Source organism: Pristis pectinata, chromosome 9 (genome assembly GCF_009764475.1).
Source record: "Pristis pectinata isolate sPriPec2 chromosome 9, sPriPec2.1.pri, whole genome shotgun sequence".
Lineage (NCBI taxonomy): Eukaryota > Metazoa > Chordata > Chondrichthyes > Rhinopristiformes > Pristidae > Pristis > Pristis pectinata.
The window spans coordinates 38776049-38803685 of NC_067413.1; the positions used below are offsets into that span (position 1 = coordinate 38776049).

At 43.7% G+C, this 27637-nt stretch overlaps 1 protein-coding gene across 1 annotated transcript in view; it reads right to left on the reverse strand.

The window, feature by feature from the left end:
* bmp6 (bone morphogenetic protein 6) overlaps positions 1-27637 on the reverse strand; it is a 114271-nt gene that overhangs the window by 64932 nt on the left and 21702 nt on the right. Inside the window, 2 exon segments of the mRNA XM_052022758.1 lie at positions 6194-6335; positions 6338-6385. Coding sequence (XP_051878718.1) covers positions 6194-6335; positions 6338-6385 — 190 coding nt within the window.

Sequence of the window (27637 nt, forward strand, 5' to 3'; positions counted from 1 at the left end):
CAAAATAATTAGTCAGGGGCACCGGCCACTGCCATCTTTCTTCTAAAGCTTGAAGCACAGACAAAAGAGGATGAAGGATACATGCAATGCTAATAGTTTTGAATCACTTCAACAAATGGCCCTCTTCAGGCCTTTGGCTCCATAGCATGTTGTCTGGATTTTTTAAAAAACGTTCATTGTGCACCTACTAGAATTTCATCAAGCCTGCTACAGAAGCAAGCCATAGGACAAACAGCATTTGCAAACTGAACATGAAAGATATATCTGGTCTAGCACTCTTCCCAAGGCCCTCCGACCTGCTCCAAACCCTGTAATTAACCAGGTGTGTTGAAGGCAGTCGGTCAGGTGCAGGTGATGCAACAAATAACTCTTTCATTTCACTTCCACCACTTTGAAGCCCCCTTCAGTTCCACCAGCTAGATTAGGCTTTTGGTTCGATCAGCTCAAGCGTGACCTTTGTACTTGAAGTTTAAGAACTACCCAGTATTTAAAAAAAAATCCTTTGGTTTAAGTCTCCTTCCACCAGATGAGAAAAACATATCTAACAATCATTTGTAGGAGAAATGCCAATTGCTTTAAATAGTTACTTTGCAACAGGATACGCCATGTTTACTGGCATCACGCTCCCCTTAGTGATTTGCGACAAGACAGTAATGTCCTTGCACCTCTGACGGGAGAACTCGGTTTTGCTTGCGATAGAACAAAGAACACATGATTTAATGCTAACACAATGCTGCCCATTGTGTAATCTACAAAATGCCCATTTGTTTCTCTCCAACTAAGCATGAAATTAGATTATTCATAACCTTTGAAAACATCTCAAGAGTGGATGTGTTCTATCCATGCCTATTATAAACATGTGCTAATAGAAAGCCCAACAGCAACCCCAGCTATTAAGTTGATAAGCAGTGAACTCAAAGGTAAACCATGCTTTAGCTGGATAGAAAACCTCTGAAGAATCTGTAGGGCTTAACAGAAGTTGGGAGTGTGGTTGGTGCCTCTGACTAAGTACTTCATGTTGTGGTAACCTGTTGCAAAAAGAAATTTATTTTACCTTCTACCCAGTGATTTTTAATTGATGGCATCGCAAAGCTCGACATTTGGTTTCCAACCTTTCTTCAAAAAGGAAGATAGCTTTTCTGATATGATAGTGATCACATCCCTATCAGCACAGAAAATTTCAGTAAGATGAAATAAGCCAACTTGAAAGTTATACTGACATTCATTTAAACTAGCTATGTAGAGCATTGAATAAAATGTATATTACTTTCTAAAATAGCACCAAGTATCTTTGTTAAAATATTGAAGCAATATAGTACAGTTTGCAAAAAAAAGTGCTTGTTGAATTAGATTCAACTCTTATTGAAGGGAGGTACAGTAAAACTCTGATAATCTGGAACTTGATCGTTCAGAAATCCCAATGGTTTGGTATTTGGCTTGTTCGTTAGCCCGGAACATGAGTGGGATGGGAGGCTCCAGCTGAGAGACTGTAGTGCTGCTGGGATTGGGGTCTGGACCTCAGGCCGAGTGTGCGGCTGAAGTCTGGATCAGGGATCAGGGTCGGCAACAGTGGGGTCAGAAATGTGGGTAGGTTTGATGCTGGAGCCAGGGTCGAGGCTACTTGTATATTTCAGCTTGTTTGATGAGCCGAAATTTGCAAGCTGAAACTCACCGGGTTCTATTTCCCACCTCCTTCCCACTGAAAATTTATTATACCATTGTGTAACATGTAAAAGAAAAAAGAGAAATAAATGGCTTTTCTTTGGGTATTAATAGGAATGACACCCAATAGTCTGGGAAATTTGCTAATCCAGCACCAAAGTCCAGAGGGTTCCAGATTATCAAAGTTTTACTGTACTACTATTTGAAACTTCACTTAGGACAATGCACCTTCAACATTTAGCCAAACAAGTTCCACTGGATGGAAGTCAGCAAGTTTCAAAATGGATGTACAGTTACTTGTCAATTAAAAGCATTTTCATCCATCTGTTTTGATATTCCATTTTCAAAGTTATTTTTGTTTCTTTGCAATGCACAGCTTTGAATGATAAGAGAGAAGAGTTCAGTGGCAATACTCTACCAGCAGTGGCTCAGTTAAATTTTAAATTTTATTTACAGCGTGATACCAGGTCCTTCCGGCCCAACAAGTCCGCGCCGCCCATTTTAAACCCAAATTGACCTACCCATACGTCTTTGCAATGTGGGAGGAAACCGGAGCACCCGGAGGAAACCCATGCAGACACGGGAAAACGTACAAACTCCTTACAGACAGTTAGGTAGCACTATTGCCTCTGAATCAGAAGGTTGTGGGTTCAAGTCCTGCTTCAGACACTTGAGCACAAAATTCTAGGCTGCTGAAGTAATGCTGAACTGTTGGAGGCTCTGAGATGGAAATTAATTCCATGGCACTACCCTCAGTAGAAGCAAGGGAGTTAGAGTCATTGAGTAATACAGCACAGAAATAGGTCCTTCGGTCCAACTCGTCCATGCTAACCAAGGTGCCCACCTAAGCTGGTCCCACTTGCCCGCGTTTGGCCCATATCCCTCTAAACCTTCAAACGTTTCCTATCCATGTACTTATCAAAATGCCTTCTAAATGTTGTTATTGCACATGCCCCAACTACTTTCTCTGGCGGCTTGTTCCATATACGCACCACCCTCTGCGTGAGTTATCCTCAGTCGCCTAGCAGATATTTAACCACTATCATTGATACTTCTTGAAACTTGCTGTGCACAGTTTAGCCGGTGCATTTCCCATATTAAAACAATGACCACACTTGCTGAATACTTCACCGGATTTAAAGGATTTTGGGAGCTGCCACTGAACTGAATTTCAATTTGTTTTTTGCCACTACTTCCTTTACGAAGATGCATGATATTACAGAAACTTACTGGATTCCTCAGCTTTTTCCTTCTCTCCCACAACATCTTTTCTCATTTACTGCAGCCAAAAGGCAAAATGCAACACCACACAATGCATTAAATTGTTGGCACAAACAGCACAATCAATGTCTGTTGAAATAAAAAAAGGTTGCAAAAAACGCAATAAAACTCTGATGATCCAGTATCCAATTGTTTGGAAATCCTGATGATACGGCATCTGGCTCACTCATTAGTCTGGAATGTATGCTGGGAGTTCAGAGTACAAGTGCAGGGCGTGGCCAAAGCCAGGGACTGTGGGCCGGATACATGATTGGAACTGGAGTTTGAAACAACAGGGCTCAGGAACGTGGGTACATCTGTAATCGGGTCTCAATTGCTTGTACATTTCCTGCTCCCTTTGAACTCACTGGAAAATCTATTGTACTGCTGTATTGGATGTCAGAAAGGTGAAATGAAAGTGTTTGTGTATTTATGAGTAACATCCACAGACAACAAACTAGAAAGCACCAAGTAGGAATTATCACACACCTTGTACATTCTTAGCCAAAGGCAAGATAAAGATTAGGATGCACCCAAGGAATAGGATCAGAAACTGAAGCATCAAACTTTTTAAAATTAAAAATGAAACTATCATGGAATAGAGAAATTTGACATTCATTCCATAAATACAAAATGAGCTTTTTTCAGCAGCAGAGGGATTGTTGACTAATAGTTTATGCGTTGGTACTCCACTAACTCAATTACACATCATTAAAGTGGGGATCAACTCATTAAGGTACAGTATCTTTACAGCTGGAACAGTGCGCTAAAAGATTCAGTGATTTCAAAAAGATTTGTTTCTAAAGACTTCAATAGCATGCCCGGTTAAACAGCAAGACAACACAGACGGCAACTTGTAACCATGTGGAGATTCCTGAAGTAACCATCAGATACACAGTGTGAAGAGGAGAGCTTAATCCTGAGTACAACCACAAAATTCGGGCCTGTGTTTCAGCCAGATTTCTCAGAATCTCTCTGTGATTAAGCAGCCCAAGCCAATTGTTAACTACATGTTCAATGTTTGATTTCACCACCTTTCCCAGCAATGCTGGAAAATTCCTCTAAGTTCCACATGTTCAACAACAAAGACCTTCTTCAACTCGCAATATACACTGGCAGCAGCGACTTTTAGTCCACAAAACCTCCAGCTGCACGGATGAAAATAATTTTTAATACGACAATCTGATAAATTCATGAATGATTCAGGGTTGCCCTCTCAGAATGCACAAAAAGGTCAATTGTACACACAAAAAAGAGAGCATTCGTCACTGTCTGCTCAGTCCAAAAGGACTGCTCTTAAATCACACCTTTCACAGTCACAGCCTAGGAGGCTGTTTCCTGAAGGTTGTGCCTTTCAAAAAAAAAATCTTAAAAACTGCAGGCTACCCATATCTGGAGAGGTAAAGTCAGACTTTAAAAACACAACATCTTGAAAGTTATACAAGAATATAAAGGGCATAAAAAAAGCTTCCTTTGACCTGAATATACAGGTCTGATCGCCAAGGGGAACCGCTACTGATGCTTTTTTTTGAGCCATGTGTGAACAATATTGCTTTGAAAGTGTAGGCTCCAGGAAGCTCCATGTTGAGAGTTTAAACTGCAACTGGACCCAGTGTCACCCTGAGTAGAATAACATGGGGTCTAGTTGATATATTTCAGACGACTGTACTCACCTGGGATAAACTGCACAAGGCTGCAAATGGCAACACAGAACAGATCAAAACTTGAGGGAGGTATCACAAAACAATTGCACCAGCCAAAGTGTGGTCAGGATGTTAAAGCAGTTAAAGATGTTAAAGTGTGTAGGAACTATATTTTAAGCAAATTTGTAAGGGTATAGGACAACACAGCAGAAGAGACCCAATACTCAGCATTAGACGGGAGGTGACTTCTGACTTTACATGGCAAGTCTCACTCAACAGGGGAAGGCCAGGGCATAGAATATAATGGCACAACTGTATAAAATATTGGTTAGGCCACAGCTGGAGGACTGTGTACAATTCTGGTTGTCTCATGATTGCACTTGAGAGGGTGCAGTGAAAATTGACCAGGATGCTGCCTCGGATGAAGCGTTTCAGTTACCAGGAGAGAAAGGATAGTCTGGGATTGCTTTCCTTAGAGAGAAGGCAGAGGGGGAATGATAGAAGTATATAACAACTGAGGGGCAAAGATAGAGAAAATAGTAGGAAACATTTTCCCCAAAGCAGAGGTGTCTGAATCAAGAGAGGTTTATGGCAAGGGTAAAGAGGGATTCTGAGGATGAACTTTTTCCACCCTGAGGGTAGTTGGAATCTGGAACGCACTGCCTGAAGTGGGGGTGGTGGAGGCAGAGACCCTCACAACATTTAAGTACCTAAACAAGCACTTGAATTGCCACAGCAAGGAAGGCTACAGACCAAATGCTGGTAAATGGGATTGGCATAGATAACCCTTGTGGGCCAAAGGGCCTGTTTCTGTGCTGTTTGACTGCATGTGTCTAAAATCAAGAGTGCAGATCACTATTCTCCTGAAGGACAGTCATGATGCAGCACTCATTTGACACTGGTTCAACATAAAGAAGTAGTTCTTTCAGCCATGGAGCCAGTTCCACTGTTCAACCTTCTACCTCAGTGCCATTTTCGTGCCCTATCCACATATCCCTTGATTCCCTAACATCCGGACATTTACCGATCTCTGTTTTACATGAACTCATCGACTGAACCTCAATGGACGTCCACAACGGAGAATTTCAAAGATTTACTACAGAGTGAAGTTTCTCCTTGTCTCATTCACTCAACAATGGAACCCTCCTGCACTACCATAGACTTTTTTTGCACCAAGGTCTTATTTTTATGTTTTTTTTCCTCTCTCTTTTCACTGTCTTGTATAATTTATGGCTTAATTTATATTCTGTGTGTTGGTCTGTGCCCGTTGCTGCTGCTGCAAGCAAGTTTCCATTGTACTGTATCTCACCGTGCTTGTGCACATGACAATAAACTTAACTCGGTTGACAAATGGCCTTCCTCTTCTGTGCCCAAGACTCCTAATCAGGGGGAATATCCTCCCCACATCTACCCCATTGAATGCTTCAAAAACTCCCTAAGTTTCAACGTGTCCATTCTTCCAAGATATGGAGAATGCAGGCGGCCAGACTCACTCTCTCCTCCAACACCAAATAAGACATCATTCCACCCTTCTCATTCTAGAGTTCTCCAGAGCCCAACCAAAAAAGTGTAAGGGGTCAGTGGGCGTGGAGTGGGTGGGCCAGTGGAAGGGAGTGAGAGAAACCCACCTGTTTGCATCCTCATGCAACACCTGGTAGATACCAATCTCAAATGTTTCATTTTCAAAGCGGCTTCGGACCCACTCCTTGTAAATTCGGAACTCTGCAGCTGTGACAGCTTCCCCCTCTGGAATTTGGGAAAGGTTAAATTGTACTCCTGTCGGTGTGGCTGGTAGAGAGTAAAGTCTTCTTCCTGCTCGACTGCAAGGAAAAAAAAATTGGAAATTAAAAACTAAGAATTAAAGAGAAAGCACCAACATTACACAAGGTTATACAGGCGCTCACCTTGTTACGGAAGACTTAACTTATGAAATCCAACCTTACGCAAATTCTTTCATAAATTTTCAAGATAGTTACATAATAATGCTTCAAAACTTAATATATCATCACATGGTATTCATTCACAACTGGATACAGCATAATATTCATTAGTTTAATTAGGGTAGTGTGAGGGTGAATATTCAATGAAATTGAAAGGATTATATGAAGTGTATGCAGAGCGATATGATATGGATATGGAAAACACCTCCGATTTACGGAAAAATCGGCTTACGAAAGTTCTCAAGAAGGGAACCCTTGTGTAACCTGGGGACTGCCTGTATATATATTTAAATATTTCCAAAAAAAAACACCTCAATTAGCAGCCAACAAGGATTTGCACTCACTCTGTGTGTTAATCTATGATAAACATGCATCATGGATTAATGCAGGTATATGGAACACTGGTTCATTCAGCAGTGCTCACATCTGTATGGCAACAACTGTATGGAAGACCATTGAATGGTAGCCTACATTCTATCATTTAGCAAGGCAAAAAATAAACTGCAGATGCTGGAATTCCAAAACAAACAAACAGAAAATACTGAAACACTCTGCAGGTCAGGCAGCAACTTGAGGAAGAACCTCAGGATTTCATCTCTTTATCATTGCCTTCTGCCATTCTCTCACAAAAATCACTAACATTAGTCATAATCAAAGAGGTATAAAGTGATACAGCACATAAACAGGCCCATCAAGTCTGCACCAACCATCAACCACCCATTTACAACCAGCTGTAACAGTATCTTTATTCTCCCCACATTCACATCAACTCCCCCCAGTTTCTACCACTCACCTACACACTTAGGGGCAATTTACAGTAGCCAATTAACCTACCAACCTTCACATCTTTAGGATGTGGGAGCAAACCGAAGCAACTAAAGGAGCCACACAGTCTCAGGGAGGATATATAAACTCCACACAAAGAGTCAGGATCGAACCTGGGTCTCTGTCACTAGAAAGGCAGCAGCTCTACTAGCTGAAATTCTTCCTAGAGTGTTGTCAAGCTATCGGTTGAACTGTGGGAGGAGGGGGTACTGTGGGCAGGGAGAGGTGGGAGGCAGTGGGAGCCTCTTTAAAAGCCCTAATTGAATGTGCTTGCACCATCCTTCGGGTCTGACATTCCAAATCATAACAACTCATTGTGTCAGAAGTTCCTCCCTCACATCACCTTTTTTTCTGCTGACCACCTCCAGTTGCATCCTGTCTCTTGACCCTCCTGTCCCAGAACTGGCTTTGGCCAAACCTGGGCTTTATTGAGGCCCAGCACAACTTCTTCAGGTGGTCTTTCTGGTTTTCCCTGAGAAAATAGAACTGCTGTACTACTCTGGCTGGTGTTTGCGGAAACTAATCCAGACAGCTACGTGAATTAAATCATGACTGTTGTACTCATGTTTAAGTACTGAACTGAGCAGCCACAGGCCAAAGAGATTAGACAGGAGGTGCAGTGGGTATTGGGGAGAAGGGGGAAGGATGGTGGAGGAGGGGCCTTCTTAATTCTAGCTCCACTGCATAATCAAAGGACTCTCTCTGGGGAGTGCTTTGATTATACAAATTACTCCCCAGAGAGAGTGAAGGTTTCTCTTATATATATTTATTTTCCTGCTCTTTATCGTCAAGTTTCCAAATCTCTTGAACTGACACAATATTAAGTCCATTTAATCATCATTACATTCACTCAAAACAAACTATTCACTATTTTAGCATCTCCCCACATCTTAACCCTTGCCTGATTAAAATCAGGCCCTCTTATTCTTGCCCATTTAAAAGGAATTGCAATCCAACACTATCACGGACAATAAGGCACACTTCCATTTGATATTCTTATCACAAGGTACATTCTTCCAAGTCTTCAAACAGAAAGAGGGGCCATGTTTAAAATGTCCTAAGATCCTTGTATGTGTAAGTACGCTGCAATTGTTTGGAGTCTGAATTGGGAGTTACAAAACATCCTGCACAAAAGTGTTTCCCCCAGGGCAAGTAGTGTCACTTCAGCACCAATTCAAACCATGACACCCTTCTTACAAGGCACTAGCTGGTTAGCTGTACCTCTGAGTCCAGAGTTGGAGGTTTAACTCCGGAGTAGAGCATAAAAAATCCAGGCTGCTATTCCAGTGCTGCCCTGAGGGAGGCAGTACTGTTGGAAAATGCCATCTTTCAGAAACAGGAGAATGGCCCTTTCAGTCTGCTCCACCAGCCAACGTTACAGCTGAGCTTTCAGATAACTCATTACAACAGATCTCTCCAGCTGGATGACAAAAATCCCATGGCACTATTTAACAAGTGGAGCAGACCGTGTCCTGGACAATATTAACCCCTCAACCAGTATCAGTAAGAAAACAACCCAACAGGCCATTACAACATTGCTGTCATATTTCTTGTGTTACAGCAGTGACTACACTACAAAAATATTTCAAAGCATCCCAGGACTGGCCAAGATTGTGAAAGGGACTAATAGAAATTGAAGTCTTTCTCCAGTCAATGCACTATGTTAACAACAGACAGAATGCAGAGCAATTATCCAATGAATCATCTAGAATATGCATTTTGATTCTGGATGCCACAAAGTAGCTGTAATATATTTTTTTTACAGCCTTAAGTAGGTACATAGGCCAGGTGACTGAATATATTAAATATAGGAATCAAGATCAAACACTCTGCTCTTTTCTCCACAGATGCAACCTGACCCTTTCCAGCATTTCTTACCCTTATTTCAGATCTCCACACTTTATTTCTTCCAGTTTAGAGTGCTCAGAATTCACACCATGCTGCTGAAGGGGGTCGTGTGCAAAATTTATACTAAATTATTAAACTAAAACCGATTGTGATTTGTCGACTGAAGATTGTGGGAACATTTCAAAGCATGCACTTTAAACATGTTTCTGACCCACTAATGCAAGGCCTGGACATTAGAAGGGCTGAAATAAGAGAGTTAAATGCAAGGCCTTGTATCTCACTTGGTCAGTTGCGAAAAGGTTTCTATTCCAATTCCACTGCAGAAATAAATTATTGAAATTCTGGGAATCTTTATTGGAGGCTTTTGACCACCTTGCCCTAAACCAGTAGCAGTGGGGGAAATTGAAGACATATTCCAAAGGCATGCAGGTTAATTAGCCACTGTAAATTACCCCTAATGTGTAAGTGAATGGTAGAATCTAGAGAGAATCGACGAGAATGTTGGAAAAAGAAACAGGATTCACATAAATGGGTCCTCGATGGTCAGCAAAGACTTGGAGGGCCGAAGGGTGTATTTCCGTGCTGTATGAGTCTATGACATCTTCCTGCTCAATTTATTTAGGGAATTGTTGGTGAAGCAGAGATTCAACAGTTGGGGCGTTTGGTAGGAGAAACATTCTGCAGTGCCACATTCTCCTCCATTCCCCTACCTACCATACAAGTGCCTGCAGTCTTTAAGTGACAAATACTGAAACTGTACTAGCTCAGCCTTGGGGAAGACAAAAGGACAACTCCACTGTTATTGCCATCATGTTACAGTCACACTCTGGAAAGAACTGACTGGATTGGGTGCATAATCCACAATCAAATGTGACAATAGAAGACAACTAATTTTCTGTGGAACATACACTGTTTATGTATGCACTGTATGTTCAGCTTAATTATTTTCAGTCTTAACTCACAATGCCAGAGACCCGGGTTCAATCCTGACCTCTGGCGCCGTGTGTGTGGAGGTTGCACGTTCTCCATGCAACCTCTGGGTGCTCCGGTTTCCTCCCACATCCCAAGCACATGTGGGTTGGTAGGCTAATTAGCTATTGTAGATTGTCCCTGGTGTGTAGGTGAGTGGCAGAATGTGGGGTGAGCTGATGAGAATGTGGGGAGAATTAACAACGGAGTTAATATAGGATTCGTGTAAATGGGTGGTTGGTCAGCACGGATTTGGTGGGCTGAAGGGCCCATTTCCGTGCTGTATCTCTCTATGACTCTGACATTTGACTACAAAAATACCTATCAATGTAACTCCATGAGAGCAATAAATGCTGGAATTTATATTTTCATTCATTTTGCTTTAAGAATGCCACAAATCACTTTCAAATTGCTCCCCAAATCTACTGACTGATTCCATGTGTTGATTAGTGGTGTGACTGTGGCGACCTGGTAGACAGTGGTAAAGTTCGATAAGTTAACATCATTTTGAATACACACTGGCATCACTAACTTTGTTTCAGCAGAGTTTCTCAGAGTCTGTAAGTTAATACCTCGTCACTTTTTATAAGTGGCTGATTTTGTGAAATTTTTTTTAAAAAAAGCAAAAAAGGAACCTAGAATTAAACCAAAAATTCATGCTCCAACTGTGTGATAAAAGACTTTCAAATGGTACAATTCCACCCTATGCTATATTTGTCCATGGTCTCAGATCTGTATTCATTCTGTACAGAAGAATCCTCTTGAAAGCACAAGGACAAAATTCTCACAGTGAAAATTCATTCTCCCTCCTGCTCCAATTGTACACTACAATCTGCTAGCAATGACCCCCAACATCCAGCCAGTAAAGAGTCATTCAAAGGTCACATTAGGGGAGAGCAGATTTCATTAATGCCCCTAGAAGTCATTAATGACCCAGACATGTTTTTAATGGCAATCTGATGGCTTCACAGTAAACATTACTGAGAGTAATTTTAATCTTACACACAGGCCTATCCCGGGTAATGAACGGGTTGCGTTTTCACAGACGTCCATGTTGATTTTGTCCACAAGTCGGAAAATACACAAAGATCACTTGATATGGTACCAATGCCTACACAGGACTGTAATGAATGGCATCAAAAACACACAAGACTGATAAGGCAGAACAGTTACTAAAAGTGAAAGAGGAAACTAGTTCTGTCGCTTGTAGGAATGGACATATGTACATACGTTGGACTTTTGAATTTAATAATATTTTGGAAGAGTTCCTTCATATGTAGAGGTGTTCGTAAGTCAGATGTTTGTAACCTGGGGAGAGGATGTACAGTAAAACTTTGATAATCTGCTGTCCGACTATTTGGAAATCCCGATGGTTTGGCACTGGGCTCACTAGGTAATGGTTGACATGCTCCCTTTAATTTCACAGGCTCAGTTCCTGTGGTCCCTCTAACACACTGGGGCCCCGGTTCTCACACTCCCTCTAACACACAGGTTCCCAGATCCTGCCCTCCCTTCCCACTCACCAGAGCCCCGGTTCCATGTTCCCTTCCCAATCACTGAGGCCCCGGGATCCTGTGCTCTCTTTTAACTCACCTGGTTTACTCGAAAACTTATCACACTGTGCAACATCTAAAATAAAGTGTTGGGGTATTAATAGAAGTAACATCCAATAGTCCGAAAAAATCTGCCAGTCCACTACCAAAATGCCAAGCGCACTGGATTATGGGAGTTTTAAATTCCCGTGCAGCCACTGTGGGACTTGAACTTGCGTCCTTGAGTCAGTGGACCAGAGTTCTGGTTGCTGGTCCAGTAATTTAACTGCTATGATACAGTGCCCCTCCCCACACCAATCCTCCTTGATATAACATGCCAGCTTGGATCATTAGATGGCAACATTGGGCAATTTTATTTTCTTCACCCCCTACACTCCCCCGAAGTAATAACCTGGCCAATCCAACCAATCAACCCGGAGAGGTCACGCTTGAACACACCACCATTTGGCAGTGCATTTAAACACATGAGCCTCATACTCTACTTTTAAACACAAGCATCCCTTATAGATCACTTTACAAAAAAAAATTCCCAGCATAGTTCTAGGTTAGGGAGGCACAGTGGAGCAGCTAATGGAGCTGCTCCCTCACAGCACCAGCGACCCAGGTTCAATCCTGACCTCCGGTGCTGTCTGTGTGGAGTATGCACGTTCTCCCTTTGACCATGTGGGTTTCCTCCAGGTGCTCCAGTTTCCTCCCATGCCCAAAAGACGTGTGGGTTGGTAAATTAAAAGTGACTGCTGTAAATTGCCTCTAATATACAGGCGAGTGGTAGAAGCCGGTGGGGATTGATGGAATGAGGAGAATATAATGGCATTAGTGTAAATGAGTGGTTGGTGGTCAGCATAGACTCAGTGGGGCAAAGGGCCTGTTTCCCTGCTGTTAACTCTAGAAAGCTGTATAAAACGAAGCTGTTAAAATGTAGCTGAATACTGGACTACGAAGAGCAATGGTAGCAAGGTACCAAGGCCAGTGGCCATCTTAGTGATTAGCTACGAGTCTTAAAGTAATCATAACAACTGAAACAGCTTCCAATTTTACACTAAGTCATTAAGCCTGGAGGCTAGGTGATGGAATGCAATAAATTCTCCTTTGTGATGCATTGTGATTCTTCTGTCTGACTGCATCTCTTACTTCACGAAGCAGTAAGTTAAGTTGATGGTTCATTCTGGGCAATACACCATGGGCTGATCTTGCAAAAGCAGCAGCATTTGGATTGGCTGTATCACCATCTGGTATGATGCCTACAATGCACAGGATAGCAAGAGGCTGCAGAGGGTTGTAGACTCAGCCAGCTCCATCATGGGCACAACCCTCCTCAATATCGAGGATATCTTCAAGAGGACGGTGCCTCAAGAAGGCAGCATCCATCATTAAGGACCCTCACCATCAGGGACATGCCCTCTTCTCATTACTGCCATTGGGGAGGAGGTACAGGAGCCTGAAGACCCACACTCAGTGTTTTAAGAACAGCTTCTTCCCCTCTGCCATCAGATTTCTGTATGGTCTATGAACACTACCTTGTTATTCCTCTTTTGCACTATTTATTTATTGGTAACTTATAGTAATTTTTATGTCTTGCACTGTACTGCTGCCGTGAAACAACAAATTTCATGACATATGTCTGATAATAAACCTGATTCTGAACACTGCTTCAGCTAGACTGCATATGTAAGGCCCAATACGCTTCTTCCTCCGTCTGAAGGCAACAGGCAAAACACAGTTGCTACAGGATAAGACTAATATGCAATTGGGCTTTTGGCACCATCTCACCAAAAGGATGTGCAACTTTATAATATCCAACAAGAGCAAGGGTATCCAAATATTGACATTCAAAAGGTTACAGAATGGAGGTCACTTCCTTTGGCTGTCAATGACAGATAACAGTTGAATGAGAATCACATTCATTGCATCGGGCTAGAATTTTCCTCCTGATCCAGGCAGTGCACTACTTTCCGCTAACCATAAGCCCCAACCCCTGAACCCGACTCCTCTCCTCACCCATTCACCCACCTCCTAAACCAAGAGTAAGATGGAGCTCAGGGAAATTAATGCCCTGGAAAAGCTAACAGGAAGGTTCAAGGAGGGAGGGGAACGTGAATCAGACTGTTAATGTTATACTGCTACCTCTGATTTACCAGACCTAAGGCAGCAGAAGGGAAGGGATAGGGGATGCAGCCATTCTCACAAGAACCACAAGAAGATAGGAGACACAAGAGACTACAGATGCTGGAATTTGGAGCAACACACACAGTGTTGGAGGAACTCAGCAGGTCAGGCAGCATCTATGGAGGGAAATGGACAGTCGAAGTTTCAGGGCGCGAACCTACATCTGGATTTAAAGAGGGAGGTGGTCTGTATAAGAAGGTAGAGGGAAGGGGTGGAGCAGGAGCTAGCAGGTGATAGGTGGGATCCAGGTGAGGAGGGGGGACAGGCAGATGAGGGAGGGTGGGAATGATGTCAGAAGCTGGAAGATGATAAGTGGAAATGACAAAGGGCTGAAGATGGTGGAAACTGCCAGGAAAGAAAGGTGGAGCATGAAATGGGGGAGGGAGATGGGGTGGTGGGGGGTGGGAACATTGGGAGAAGTGTGTGGGTGATGGGCAGATGGAGAGGGCAGGGGAGGGGGAACTACATAGGGTGATGGGGGCCAGGTGGATCAGGAAGAGAGAGAGAAAAGAGAAAAAGGGACAGAGGGGGAGTGGTTACCAGAAGTTTGAGAATTCAGTGTTCATGCCGTCAAGAAAATAGGTGTTCTCGTGACAATGCTGCATTTCCAATACATTTGTGTAATGGAATTCCAAAATCTTGTTCAAATTGGGACAGAGTGGAAATGTAACCAAAACTGAACAACCTCAAGTTTTACAGTGAGCTTACACTCTTAATCGTTAACATTTGATGTGGACACTTTCCCTGTTCAGTCTTCTGGTTGCCGCTGTCTTCGGGAATCACCTGAGGAAACATACAGGAGGTTTGAAAACTGAAACGGTTTCACTTTTTCTGGAAGGTCTTCGGCCCATCCTGGGATCTCTAGGAGACACATCCACAGGAATCCAGCAGCGGTGTTCCAGCCAGTGGAGGCCGGAGTCTGGGATGGGTCCTCACTAAAACAGGTATCACAGGGACATGTCCAGAGGTAGTGAAGCTGAGTAGGGTGCAATGGGGATGGAAACCTGGCATAAGGTAGTCTGCACTGCTTTGATTAACAGCTGTACAGCCATGTCACACAAAAAAAATCAATGTTTGTAAAAATGAGGAAAGCCATTCACTGCATAATCATACAACATAGAAACAGGCCCCTCAGCCCACCTTTCTAATGCTGACCAATCCCATTTACCAAAAACTTGGTCCATAACCTTCTATGCAAAAGAACAAGTAAACCAATTTGCATCGCCCATTTTCATTCCACCTTGAAATAACCAGAATTTTTTCCAAGACAACAGCAAAAGGCCATCTTACCAAACTTTGTTTACCAGCCTCTCATACCCGGTTTGTTAATATTAAAGTTCATTGACATTTCCTCTGCGTGCTGTGATTGTGTAAAGGCAGGCAGGCAGTTCCGGGACTAAATTCAGATCAAGTTAGTGTCATACAGTATGGGAAAACAGGCCCTTTGGTCCAACTCGTCCATGCCTAGTCCCATTCGTCGCATTTGACCCATATCCCTTTAATCCTTCCTATCCATGTACCTGTCAATTTTCAGTTGGGGGTTGGAGGGGGTCCATGGAGGAAAGCGATCTGAAGGCTTGGGCCATGCTGGGTAGTTGGTTGGTGAGTTCAGGCAAGGGTCATGAGCCCCACAAGAGAAATGACAGGTAAAAAAACCTTAACAGGGACCCAAGTTGGGTTCCTGGGACTGGGATCAGGGAGAAACCCAGCAAACGATGCAGATACAGGGTAAGCAGCACTATGAAAACTTAGTCGGGTTCTGTGCAACCAGCGGCTGGTATGTTTTGGATCCATGAAATTGTTTCTCCTATCACTGCTCTAAACATGATGCCATACACTCACATCCAAAACACAAATGGGCTGATCAGGACAAGTCTAATTGTCAGTGGGAACAGCATTCCTTAATTTCCAGAGTGATGCATTTCAACCCATGATACCAACTGGTCACAATGCAGAGTACAGGATCATACAGCATGGAAACAGATCCTTCGGCCCACCGAGGCCATGCTGACCATCGGAACAAATCCCACTTTTTTAAATTGAAAAAGCAAACAAAAACTGCAGATGCCAGAAATCTGAAATAAAAACAGAAAATGTTTACAAAACTTGGGACAGGCAGCATCTGTGGAAAGAAGAAAGAGTCAAAGTTTTGGGATTGTGGTCAGAGGACCCAGCACGTCAGCTGCTTCTCTTTCCACAGTTGCTGCCTGACCTGCTGAGTTTTTCCAGCATTCTCCGTTTTTGTTTCCCTTATTTTATTCTCTTGCATTTCCATCAATTTCCATCCTCCCCGCTTCCCCCCACCCCGCCAACCCAATTCACCAGGCACAGGCCAGTTAATCTACTAATCAGTGCACCTTTGGACTTAGGAGGAAACTGGAGCATCATGTGGTCACAATGAGAACATGCAAACTCCATACAGACAGTACCTGAGATCAGTGGAAAAGAGTTCTGCAGTGACTGCATTCTGGATCTCCCAAAAAGATTTTGGGGCAGACACTCACCTATGGTTCTTTGAGCGAATGCTTGCTACAGGACTGTATTCATGTTGTACCTTTCTTAACTTCAGTGGAGCCTGAGGTCAAAAGGAGTAGAATGAAGACACAAGAAAATGCAGATGCTGGAATATGGAGTAAAAAACAACTTGCTGGAGGAACTTAGTGGGTCAGGCAGTGTCAGTTTCGAGTTGAGATCTTGCATCAGGACTCAGGAGTAGAACATGTATACACCAACATGTTGAATGTTAAATTTCTAGCCATGCATGAACTTTCTGCAACCAAGTCCTCAGCATCAGCAAAATTCTTCAAGAGATACGGGGTACAAACAGGAAATCCATTCCCAGCTGGTGGCTCATTCCAGTCCACTGCCAAAATTTGGTATCATTGAAGTCAATGGAACAAAATTTCAAATGTTGACAAACTTCCAGCCATTTATGAACAATTGCTCCCTCCGGTATCTTTCAAAGTGTTCAGGAAGTGAACAGGATACAATCAATTGGCAGGACAGGCTTGAGGGGCTGAGTGGCCTAATTCTGCTCAATGGGGCATTGACTTGTAAATTAAATAGTGAACCAGCAAGATGCCTGTGCTATAGATGCAACAGTGACAATTGTTCCTCAAAATGTAATGCAAATTTTGCAAACTAGAAGCAGAAGGACAGTTGCTTGTGTTTATACTTTTCTGACCATATCTCCTACCCCACAGACCTGCTAAACAGCCACAGTGGTTTACACCAGTGTGTTTTAACAGTGAATGAAGTTAACATCACAGCAGTGAAATTAGACATTTCACAAAGATGTTAATACAGCTGAGGTTATGTTAATTATTGACAAAAAAACATTTTGCACACCATCAGAAAAAGCTGAGACACCTCATAGATAGCTGTACAGTAAACAGATGGCGAACTGGGAGAGTGGAATAGAAGCCTTTTTCAAACAGATGGTTTTATGTGTGTGTCGTGAGAGTGAGAGTGGAGAGAGAGAGAGAGAGTGTGGAGAGAGAGAGTGGAGAGGTAGAGAAGATAGTGGAGAGGGAGAGAGACAGTAGGAGAGAGAGAGAGGGAGAAAGAGAGACAGAGACAATGGAGAGGGAGACTGGAGAGGGAGAGAGCGGGAGAGAGAGAGAGGGAGACAGTAGAAGAGAGACAGAGAGAGAGAGATGGAAAGGAGAGAGTGCAAGCAAGTGCGAGAAGAGAGTTAAACAGCCCACACTCTCAAAATCTCAAATAGCAAACAAATGGCGAGTTGTCAAAAAGGAATGCACATTTCAGCCTTTATCACTTTACCAGGGATTCTGCTGGACTTAAAAGATTTAACACACCCTACAATGTCTGTTCACTTCCAAAACTTACTTGGTTGAATGGATACTGCCAGCTGTTCAGGACAGCAAGTTACATCTGTAATCCACCTTCGAGATTTCAAAGAATTATGTTATTTGACTTCCATGTTGCCACATCACCAGTTTCTGAAGGGCTAAACTCTCCATTAATCTGGAATGACCTTCCTGATCCTGGCCATCTGTCTCTCACACCACCAACCTTGACTGATTTCCCTGGGCCTCTATCAACAGCATCTTTTGAAGAAACTTTTTTAACTGACAGCCAAGATTTGGATCTATCATTAATGTGTAATCATGTTGGCAAGGCAAAAGACAAATGATTAACTATCTAGATCAGTAGCAGCTCATTATGCCACTTGAGCTAATTTACAATGGTGCAAAGGGGCACAGAAGGAATGTGCCCCAGGGTGCACCTACCCCAGGTCTGGGGCCCACCAGTCTACAACCAGAGCTGCAGGTGCAGAAGACCATTACTCTGCCAGTCGACTGATTCTTGTTCACACCACTCACCCTGTGCTTCAGTAAAGTCAGGGCGCAACCTATCAAGTCAAGAGCTTGAACACAAATTTACTCCATCATGGTTCAATCATTGAACCCACCTTGCTAAGAAAGTAGTTTTAATGGTACAAGCAATTTCCATCCTGGTAAATAAAAAATTCAGTGATTATCTCAGTAGACCTTAAACATTGGATAGAACTACATTGTCAGTCTATAACAATTATCTTCCAGTGGGCTAGTAGTGTGCATTAACAACTTCAACACAGGACTCTGTCATTCACAAAACCATTTACAATTTGTCTTTATTATATCGTACCAATCAGAAAATATCTAAAGTAAAAATATATAGAAAGAGGAAGGCATGAGGAACCCTAACTTTTTAGAAATATTAAAGAATCATTTACAAGTTTTCATGCAAAAATGAGAGAAATAACTCTGGTTGCATCTTTACACATTCCTCTTAGATGTCATCTTTAATTTTATTTTAAAATAATTGTTCCTGTGTTATGGCTGCTGCTGGTAAGGCTAGTATCTCCTGGCCACCTTTAACTGTCCCTTGCATTGAGTAGCTCGTTTGGCCATTTCACAGGGTAGATAGGAGTCATTCACATTGTTGGGTATAAAGTCCTACGTTGGCCCTACGGAACAATGGGCAGTTCAGTTATGGTCTTCAATAACTTTATTCCCTTTTTGACTGAGGATCTAATCTCATTCAGCAGTCTGAAATCATATCAGGACCATAACAGTACCTCCCACTTTGACAGAATGTACCCATCTATTATTAAGACCCATTGCCAATTTGCTGAATTTAATGGACCCCATCACTGGAACCACCACTAACTGGAAACAAGCACGCACAGTCAATCACGACATCAGTCTTGCCACTTGACAACTGCTAGTTAACACTGAGTTCAAGTGAGAAGAGGCTCTCATTTACCCAGTGGAAGAGTTATGCCACACTTCCAACAGTGCAGCACTCTCTATGTGCTGCACTGAAGGTCATTCTGGTTTTAATGGTCAAAACTCTAGAGTAGGATTTGAACCTACAACCTTTTGACTCGGAGGATAGAGTGTGACAACTGAGCCACAGATAGCACTGTAAGGAAAAAATGGTGGAAAGGGGTGGGGAAATGGAATTGACTGCTTCTGAGTTGAAGAAAGCCCCGAAGACAAGCTTTGAAGATCCATGTGAAACTAGTAAACCCCATAGTCCAACAAAGCTATCACCACTGGATCACTCCTTGTCCCTTTCATGTACATGGACCAAGGCAGTTAACCAAGGAAGGAGAAGGCTGCATCTACTGAACCATCTAGTGGTCTTAGGGGCTGTTAATGGCTTCACAACAAATTCTTTCTAAGGCTTACGTGCAAACTTTCAGTCTCACAAACAGCATTAATGTCAGCAGCCAGTAAATCCATGTTGTGTTGAAGTATTGCATGGAATTTGCTCCACAAAAGCTGGCCATTTTCTTGACAGCTCACTTGGTCTTCCCATCCTTTTTCACAGAGTCTGTTCCTTCCCCTCCATCCACCCTTTGAGCATTGATCCAGCTTCACCTTCTCCCCTTTATTAGACCTTCTGCCCTAGCTACCACAGGTTGACAACAATCTGAATGACGTTGGCTGAAGCGAAACTCGGTTTCAGGTGGCTGAAAAACACAACTAATATCGGCAGTTTCTGGGCCTTGACTGGCTGTGCAAAACAGGGTGAAGGGAGTTCACAGGTCAGGATATGCAGGTCCTGGAAGATAATGCTGAGTGATGTCTTGCAGGGGAGGTTTGAGTGGATCAGGAAGGATAAGGATTTGCAGGTGGCTGCTGCCTTCCCTGAGGGGATTGAGAAGGCATTCCTGTTGCTTTTGCCCATTTATGGCAGGTTTAACTTTCAGGGTGTAGGTACACTGCCATCTGCAAACCTGCTACAGCTTTAAATGCCCTCAAGATCCCACTAAGTTCAAAAGTCTCCAAATGGTTTTAGGACTTTTTTCAGTGGCGCATAGAAGACTGAGAGGTGATCTTATAGAGGTGTATAAAATCATCAGGGGCACAGATAGAGTCAGCGCACTCGGTCTTTTAGCCAGTGTTGGGGAATCAAGAACTAGTGGGCATAGGTTTAAGGTGAGAGGGGAAGGATCTAATAGGAACCTGATGGGTGGTACCTATATGGAACAAGCTGCCAGAGGAAGTGGTTGAGGCAGGTACAATAACAACTCTTAAAAGACAATTGGACGGGTACATGGATAGGAAAGGTTTAGAGGGATACGGGCCAAATGGGGAAAATGGGACTAGCTTGGATGGGCATCTTGGTCAGCATGGAGCAGTTGGGCCAAAGGGTCTGTTTCCATGATGTATTACTCTAATGACAGACATGGCTCACCCCAGTGCCAGGGGTACCCAGTCTCCTGTCGAATTGACGGAGTGGGGCCAAAAATGGAGCTGCTTCACCGTAAACATTCACCACCTCCAGCTGCACCATGGGGAAGCGAGTCAAACCCGGCCCCTCGCTCATTCCCATAATATAGAACCATAGAACAATACAGCACAATACAGGCCCTTCTGCCCACCATGTTGTTCCACCCTTCAAACCACACCTAAGACTACCTAACCCCTTCCTCCCACATATCCTTCTATCTTAAATTCCTTCATATGCTTATCTAACAATCTCTTGAACTTGTCCAAGGCAGCCTCCACCACCACCCCAGGCAGTGCATTCCATGCACCAACCACTCTCTGGGTGAAAAACCTCCCTCTGATACCTCCCTTGAACTTCCCACCCATTACCTTAAAGCCATGTCCTCTTGTTTTGAGCATTGGTGCCCTGGGAAAGAGGCACTGGCTGTCCACTCTATCTATTCCTCTCAATATCTTGTATACCTCTATCATGTCTCCTCTCATCCTCCTTCTCTCCAATGAGTAAAGCCCTAGCTCCTTTAGTCTCTCCTCATAATCCATACTCTCTAATACAGGCAGCATCCTGGTAAATCTCCTCTGCACACTTTCCAATGCCTCCACATCCTTCCTATAATGAGGCGACCAGAACTGGACACAGTACTCTATAAGTGTAGCCTAACCAGAGTTTTGTAAAGCTGCATCATTACCTCGCGGCTCTTAAACTCAATCCACCGACTTATGAAAGCTAACATCCCATAAGCTTTCTTAACTACCCTATCTACCTGTGAGGCGACTTTCAGTGATCTGTGGATATGAACCCCCAGATCCCTCTGCTCCTCCACACTGCCCAGAATCTTGCCATTCAACTTGTACTCTACCTTGGAGCTTGTCCTTCCAAAGTTTACGACCTCACACTTCTCTGGATTGAACTCTATCTGCCAGCTTGTCAGCCCAGCTCTGCATCCTATCTATATCCCTCTGCAATCTTCGACAACCCTCCACACTATCCACAACACCACCAATCTTTGTGTCATCTGCAAACTTGCTAACCCATCCCTCCACCCCCTCATCTAAGTCGCTAATAAGTATCACAAAAAGTAGAGGTCCCAGAACCAATCCCTGTGGGACACCACTAGTCACAACCCTCCAATCTGAATGCACTCCCTTCACCACAACCCTCTGCTTTCTACAGGCAAGCCAATTCTGAATCCACATGGCCAAGCCTCCCTGGATCCCTTGGCCTCTTCTGAAGAAGCCTACCATGCGCAACCTTGTCAAACGCGTTACTAAAATCCATGTAAACCACATCCACTGCACTACCCTCATCAATCTTCCTGGTCACCTCCTCAAAGAACCCTATCAGGCTTGTGAGGCAAGATCTTCCCTTCACAAAGCCATGCTGGTTGTCCCTAATCAGTCCATGATTCTCTAAATGCTCATAGATCCTATCCCTTAGAATCCTTTCTACCCACCACAGACGTAAGGCTCACTGGCCTGTAATTCCCTGGACTATCCCTACTACCTTTCTTGAATAAGGGAACAACATTCGCCACCCTCCAATCCTCCGGTACCATCCCTGTGGACAACGAGGACTCAAAGATCCTAACCAACGGTTCAGCAATCTCCTCCCTTGCCTCACACAGCAGCCTGGAGAATATTCCATCAGGCCCCGGGGACTTATCTGTCCTAATATTTTCTAACTCCAACACATCCTCTCTTAATATCTACATACTCTAGAACATTACCCTCACCAACACTGTCCTCAGCATCATCAAGACCCCTCTCCTTGGTGAATACTGAAGAGAAGTATTCATTGAGAACCTCACCCACTTCCACAGCTTCCAGGCACATCCCCCCACCTTTGTCTTTAATGGGACCTACCTTTTCACTAGCCATCCTTCTGCTCTTCACGTATGAGAAAAAAGCCTTGAGATTCTCCTTAACCCTACTGACCAAAGCCTTTTCATGTCCTCTTCTCGCTTTCCTCAGCCCTTTCTTAAGTTCCTTCCTTGCTACTCTACATTTTTCACGAGCCCTGTCCAATCCTTGCTGCTTACACCTTATGTATGCTGCCTTCTTCTTCCTAACTAGTTGTTCCACCTCTCTCATCACCCACGGTTCCTTCACCCTACCATTCCTTCTCTGCCTCACCAGGACAAATTTATCCCTAACATCCTGCAAAAGATCCCTGAACATTGACCACATCTCCATAGTACATTTCCCTTCAAAAGTGTCACCCGTGTCGGCCCTGAAGTCTACTGTAACTCACATACAGTGCCGAGGTTACAAATAGTCTGGTTTACCTTCAGCCTGCTTCTAGGGAATGGATGAAGGCATGACAGAGGAACAGTCTGCTGGAGGAATTTGGTGGGTCAAGCAGCATCTGTGGTGGGGGAGGAAGAAACTGTAGAAGTTTCAGTTAGCAACAAAAACAAGTTAGGAGGCTGGCAATGCAGAGAGAGCAATCACACCACCATTTATAAGCTGTTTGACCCCTATGCTTACATGTTTTACCGTGCATCAGAAACATTCCTGAGACTTTGAAGCTTCCTAATCATTCCCAGTTATTCCACCTTTCTCCTTCAATCAAGTTCAGTTGGATAAACATTAAGCAGAGCCGTTGTCTGTCCACTGTATAATGTGCATTTTAGTCTTTAGACCAAACTTTACAGATGAATTACTAATTTTTTTTTATTATTATTACGAGTCCAGGATTTCATTTTAAAATGGATTTACACCAGTTTTTCATTCCCTCATTTAAGTCCAATTGTTCCGCTCATGCTTGTTAAAACTTGATAAGTAATTCAAAGCCACCACTTATATAACACTTTATAAAATAGGTTATCAAACAAAAAAAATGTATCGATGTCAAACTACGAGAGGCAGAAAACTAAATAACTTGGTCAAAGAGGGAGGCTTTACGGTGTGTTAAAGGAGATGGAGGGGGTAGATGTTTAAAGAGTGCTTTGAGGCTTGGCAGCTGAAGGTGCAGTTGCCAAAGAGTTTAAGTTCAGGGATGTGTAGCAGCCAGCACTGGAGGAGCACAGAGATCTCAGAGTGTCGGCCCTGAAGTCTACTGTAGCTCACATACAGTGCCGAGGTTACAAATAGTCTGGTTTACCTTCAGCCTGCTTCTAGGGAAGGGATGAAGGCATGACGGAGGAATTTGGTGGGTCGGGCAGCATCTGTGGTGGGGGAGGAAGAAACTGTAGAAGTTACAGGTCGAAACCCTGCATCAGGACTGAGAGTGGAGATACCCAGTATAAGACGGGGGGGGGGGGGGGGGGGGGGGGGAGAGTGGAGTGGTGAGACAGGAGCCTGAGGTGATTGGTGGACTGAGGAGGGGGTGAAAGATGACGGGCAGATTGCATCAGGTAGGGGAGGGGAGTAGGTGGAGTTGGGTGACAGTGGCAGGTGGATGATAAATGCAGGCAGACAAAGAGAAAAAAAGAGAAGGGTAGTGCTCCTGCCTCACAACACCAGAAACCAGGGTTCAATCCTGACCTCTGGTCCTGTCTGTGTGGAGTTTGCACGTTCTCCTTGTGATCGTAGAGGTTTCCTCCCACATCCCACAGGTGTGCAGGTCAGTAAACAAGTTGGTCGTTGTAAGTTGCCCACAGTGTGTAGGTGAGTGGTGGATCCAGGAGGAGCTGATAAGAATTTGGGGAGAATAAGTAACTGGGAAAATTAATGGGAGGAAATAGGACTTTTCCGTGAGCTGGCATTGACACAATGGGCCATATCACCACAAGGATGAATGCAAGTGAGGAGTTGGTGAACCGAACAAAAGACGATGGCTTCAATGAGTCAGAGTAATACAGCATAAAAACAGGCCCTTTGGCCCAACTTGGCTATGCTGACCATGGTGCCCACCAAGCTAACCCCATTTGCCTGCATTTGGCCTATATCCCTCTAAACCTTTCCTGTCTGGGTACTTATCCAAATGCCTTTTGATTATCCTTGGAGTAATTAAGTGGGAAGTTATCACTCTCCTCCACTACTGTAGTGCCCATTTTCAACAATTCAGCACACAAAGAAATGTGTGCATCTTCCTCCTGAAAGGAGCCGCCATCTCTGAGGATTTGGATTAAAAATAATCACGAAGGATCACCTTATGTGGACCATCAATACCTTTGAAATAAGGTCACCTGACAACCATGCAGATCATGTGACTGGCAAGATGGGCCCTACCCCACATACAGAAGAGAAAGCTGAAGCCATACCGCACCAATGCGTGCAATGGTGCTAAGCATTAACTGTACACATCAGTTATAAAACATATTTACTTTCACTTTAAATCCCACTTCCACCAGTTTCCTTTCCCCCCCCCACCCCCAATTTCAACCAAGTTTGGAAAGTAAGTCTTGAAAATAACCAAGGAAATTGGTTTAAAAGATACAGAACACCAAGTATAAAAGAAAGGAACATGTTACTAGCGGGGGTTGAAGGAGAAGTGGCCAGCATTTCTGCAGGTCTAATGAATGGCTGCTGCTTGCAGACAATCCTAAAAGTGACCACGTCCACGATCCACAAAACTACAACCTGAAGGCAAAAACAGTGACAGAAACAGGTGGTGCTCCTAAAAAAAAGAAAGTGCTTTATCCACATGCTTGGAAGGGAAGCTCCTGTCAGGAATAAGATATGTACATTTCCTTCGGGTCCTGGACTTAAAATTTAAAAAAAAGCAGCTGCTTTCTAATGGCTTTTGCCATGGCTCAGTTCGTAAAACTTTAACCTCTTGAATCCGAAGGTTGTGGGTTCAAGTCCTGCTTCAGGAAACTGAGCACAAAAATCTAAGCTGAGCAAAGGAGTGTCAAGTGTCGCACAGCCAGAGGTGCCGTCTCTTGAAAGGCATGTTGAATTGAGGTCCTCAGATGGTTCAAAAGGTCCTGGGGAGCTATACAAGCACAAAATAGTAGGCCACTCGGACCCTCAAGCCTGATTATGGCTGATCTGTTCCAGGCCACAACTCTTCTTCTGTGTCAGTTCCCCACAGCTCTCAATTCCCTGATCTTTCAAGAATTGATCTACTTTCTCTTTACCCTCAGTGATCCAGCCTCCACAACCCTCCAGGGATAAAGAATTCCAGAGATTCCCCACCCTACGAGATGAAATTCCCATACAACTCAGATTTAGGTGACTTGTAACCATATCCACCATTCTCCAATTAATGACAACATCTCAGTATCTACCCTGTCATGTCCTCCTAGGATCTTGTATCTTTCAATAAAATCACCCCTCATTCTTCTCACCACCCACTGCGACAGCCTCCAATGCACCTGAACCCACAGTCACCGTTGCGGACGCAAGATCAGTCTTCCAGAAAGTGAACCCGTGTAAAGCATGTGGCCTGGATGGTGTCCCTGGCCGTGACCTTAGATCCTGCACAGATCAGCTGGTGGGGGTATTTGCAGACATTTTTAACCTCTCCCTGCTTCAATCAGAGATTTCCACCTGCTTTAAGAAGACCACTATCATCCTGGTACCTAAAGAAACCAAGGTAACGTGCCTGAATGGCTACCAACCAGTGGCTCTGACATCCACCATCATGAAGTGTTTCAAGGGGCTGGCCATGGCACGCATCAACTCCAGCCTCCCAGACAACCTCGACCCACCGCAATTCACCTACTGCCGAAACAGGTCTACCGCAGATGCCATCTCCCTGGCCCTGCACTCACCTCCAGATCACCTGGACAGCAAAGACATCTATGTTAGACTATTGCTTATTGACTACAGCTCTGCCTTCAATACTATAATTCCAAGCAAACTCATCTCCAAACTCCAAGACTTGGGACTCAACATTTCTCTTTGCAACTGGGTTCTTGATTTCTTGACCAACAGACCACAATCAAGTTCCTAGGAGTGAACATCACCAATAGCCTGTCCTGGTCTGATCATGTAGATGCCATGGCCAAGAAAGCTCACCAGCGCGTCCACTTCCTCAAGAGGCTAAAGAAATTTGGCATGTCCCCTTTGACCCTCACCAATTTTTATCGATGCACCATAGAAAGTATCCTATCCAGATGTACCACAGCTTGGTACGGCAACTGCTCTACCCGTGACTGCAAGAAACTGCAGAGAGTTGTGCACAGCACATCGTGGAAACCAGCCGCCCCTCCATGGACTCTGTCTACACTTCTCGCTGCCTGGGTAAAGCAGCCAGCGTAATCAAAGACCCACCCACCCAGGACATTCTCTCTTCTCCCCCCTCCCATGGTGGAAGATACAAAAGCCCGAAAGCATGTATCTATCACCAAGCTCAACAGCTTCTATCCTGCTGTTATAAGACTATTGAATGGTTCCCTAGTACAATATGACCAATAAGATGGACTCTTGACCTCACAATTTACCTCATTATGACCTTGCACCTTATTGCCTACCTGCACTGCACTTTCTCTGTAACTGTAACACTTTATTCTAAATTCTGTTATTGTTTTCCTTCGTACTACCTCAATACACTGTTGTAATGAATTGATCTGTAGGAACAGGATGCAAGTTTTTCCACAGTGCCTTGGTACATGTGACAATAATAAACCAATTTACCAATAATAAAACTCCAAAGAATACAGAAGAGAGATTGGACAAATTAGGGTTGTTTTCTGGGGAGCTGAGGGGAGACATGATAGAAGTTTATAAAATTATGAGAGGCTTAGGTAGAGTAGACAGTCAGTATCTTTTTCTCAGAGTTGAAATATCTAATACTAGAGGGCATGCATTGAAGGTGAGAGGGGGAAAGTTCAAAGGAGATGTACAGGGCAAGTTTTTTAATTTTTTTTTACACAGAGAGTGGGGGTGCCTGGAATGCACTGCCGGGGGTGATGGTGGAGGCAGATACAGTAGTGGTTAAGAGGCTCAGACAGGCACATGAATATGAAGAGAATGGAGGAACCATGCGCAGGTAGACAGGATTAGTTTAATTAAACACCATTAGCTTGATTAGTTTGGCACAAAATCATGGGCCTGTTCCTGTACTTCATTATTATATGCTCTACCTAATAATTTTTAGCCTTTTGTGATATGTCAACCCTTTGATCCCAAGAATTAGC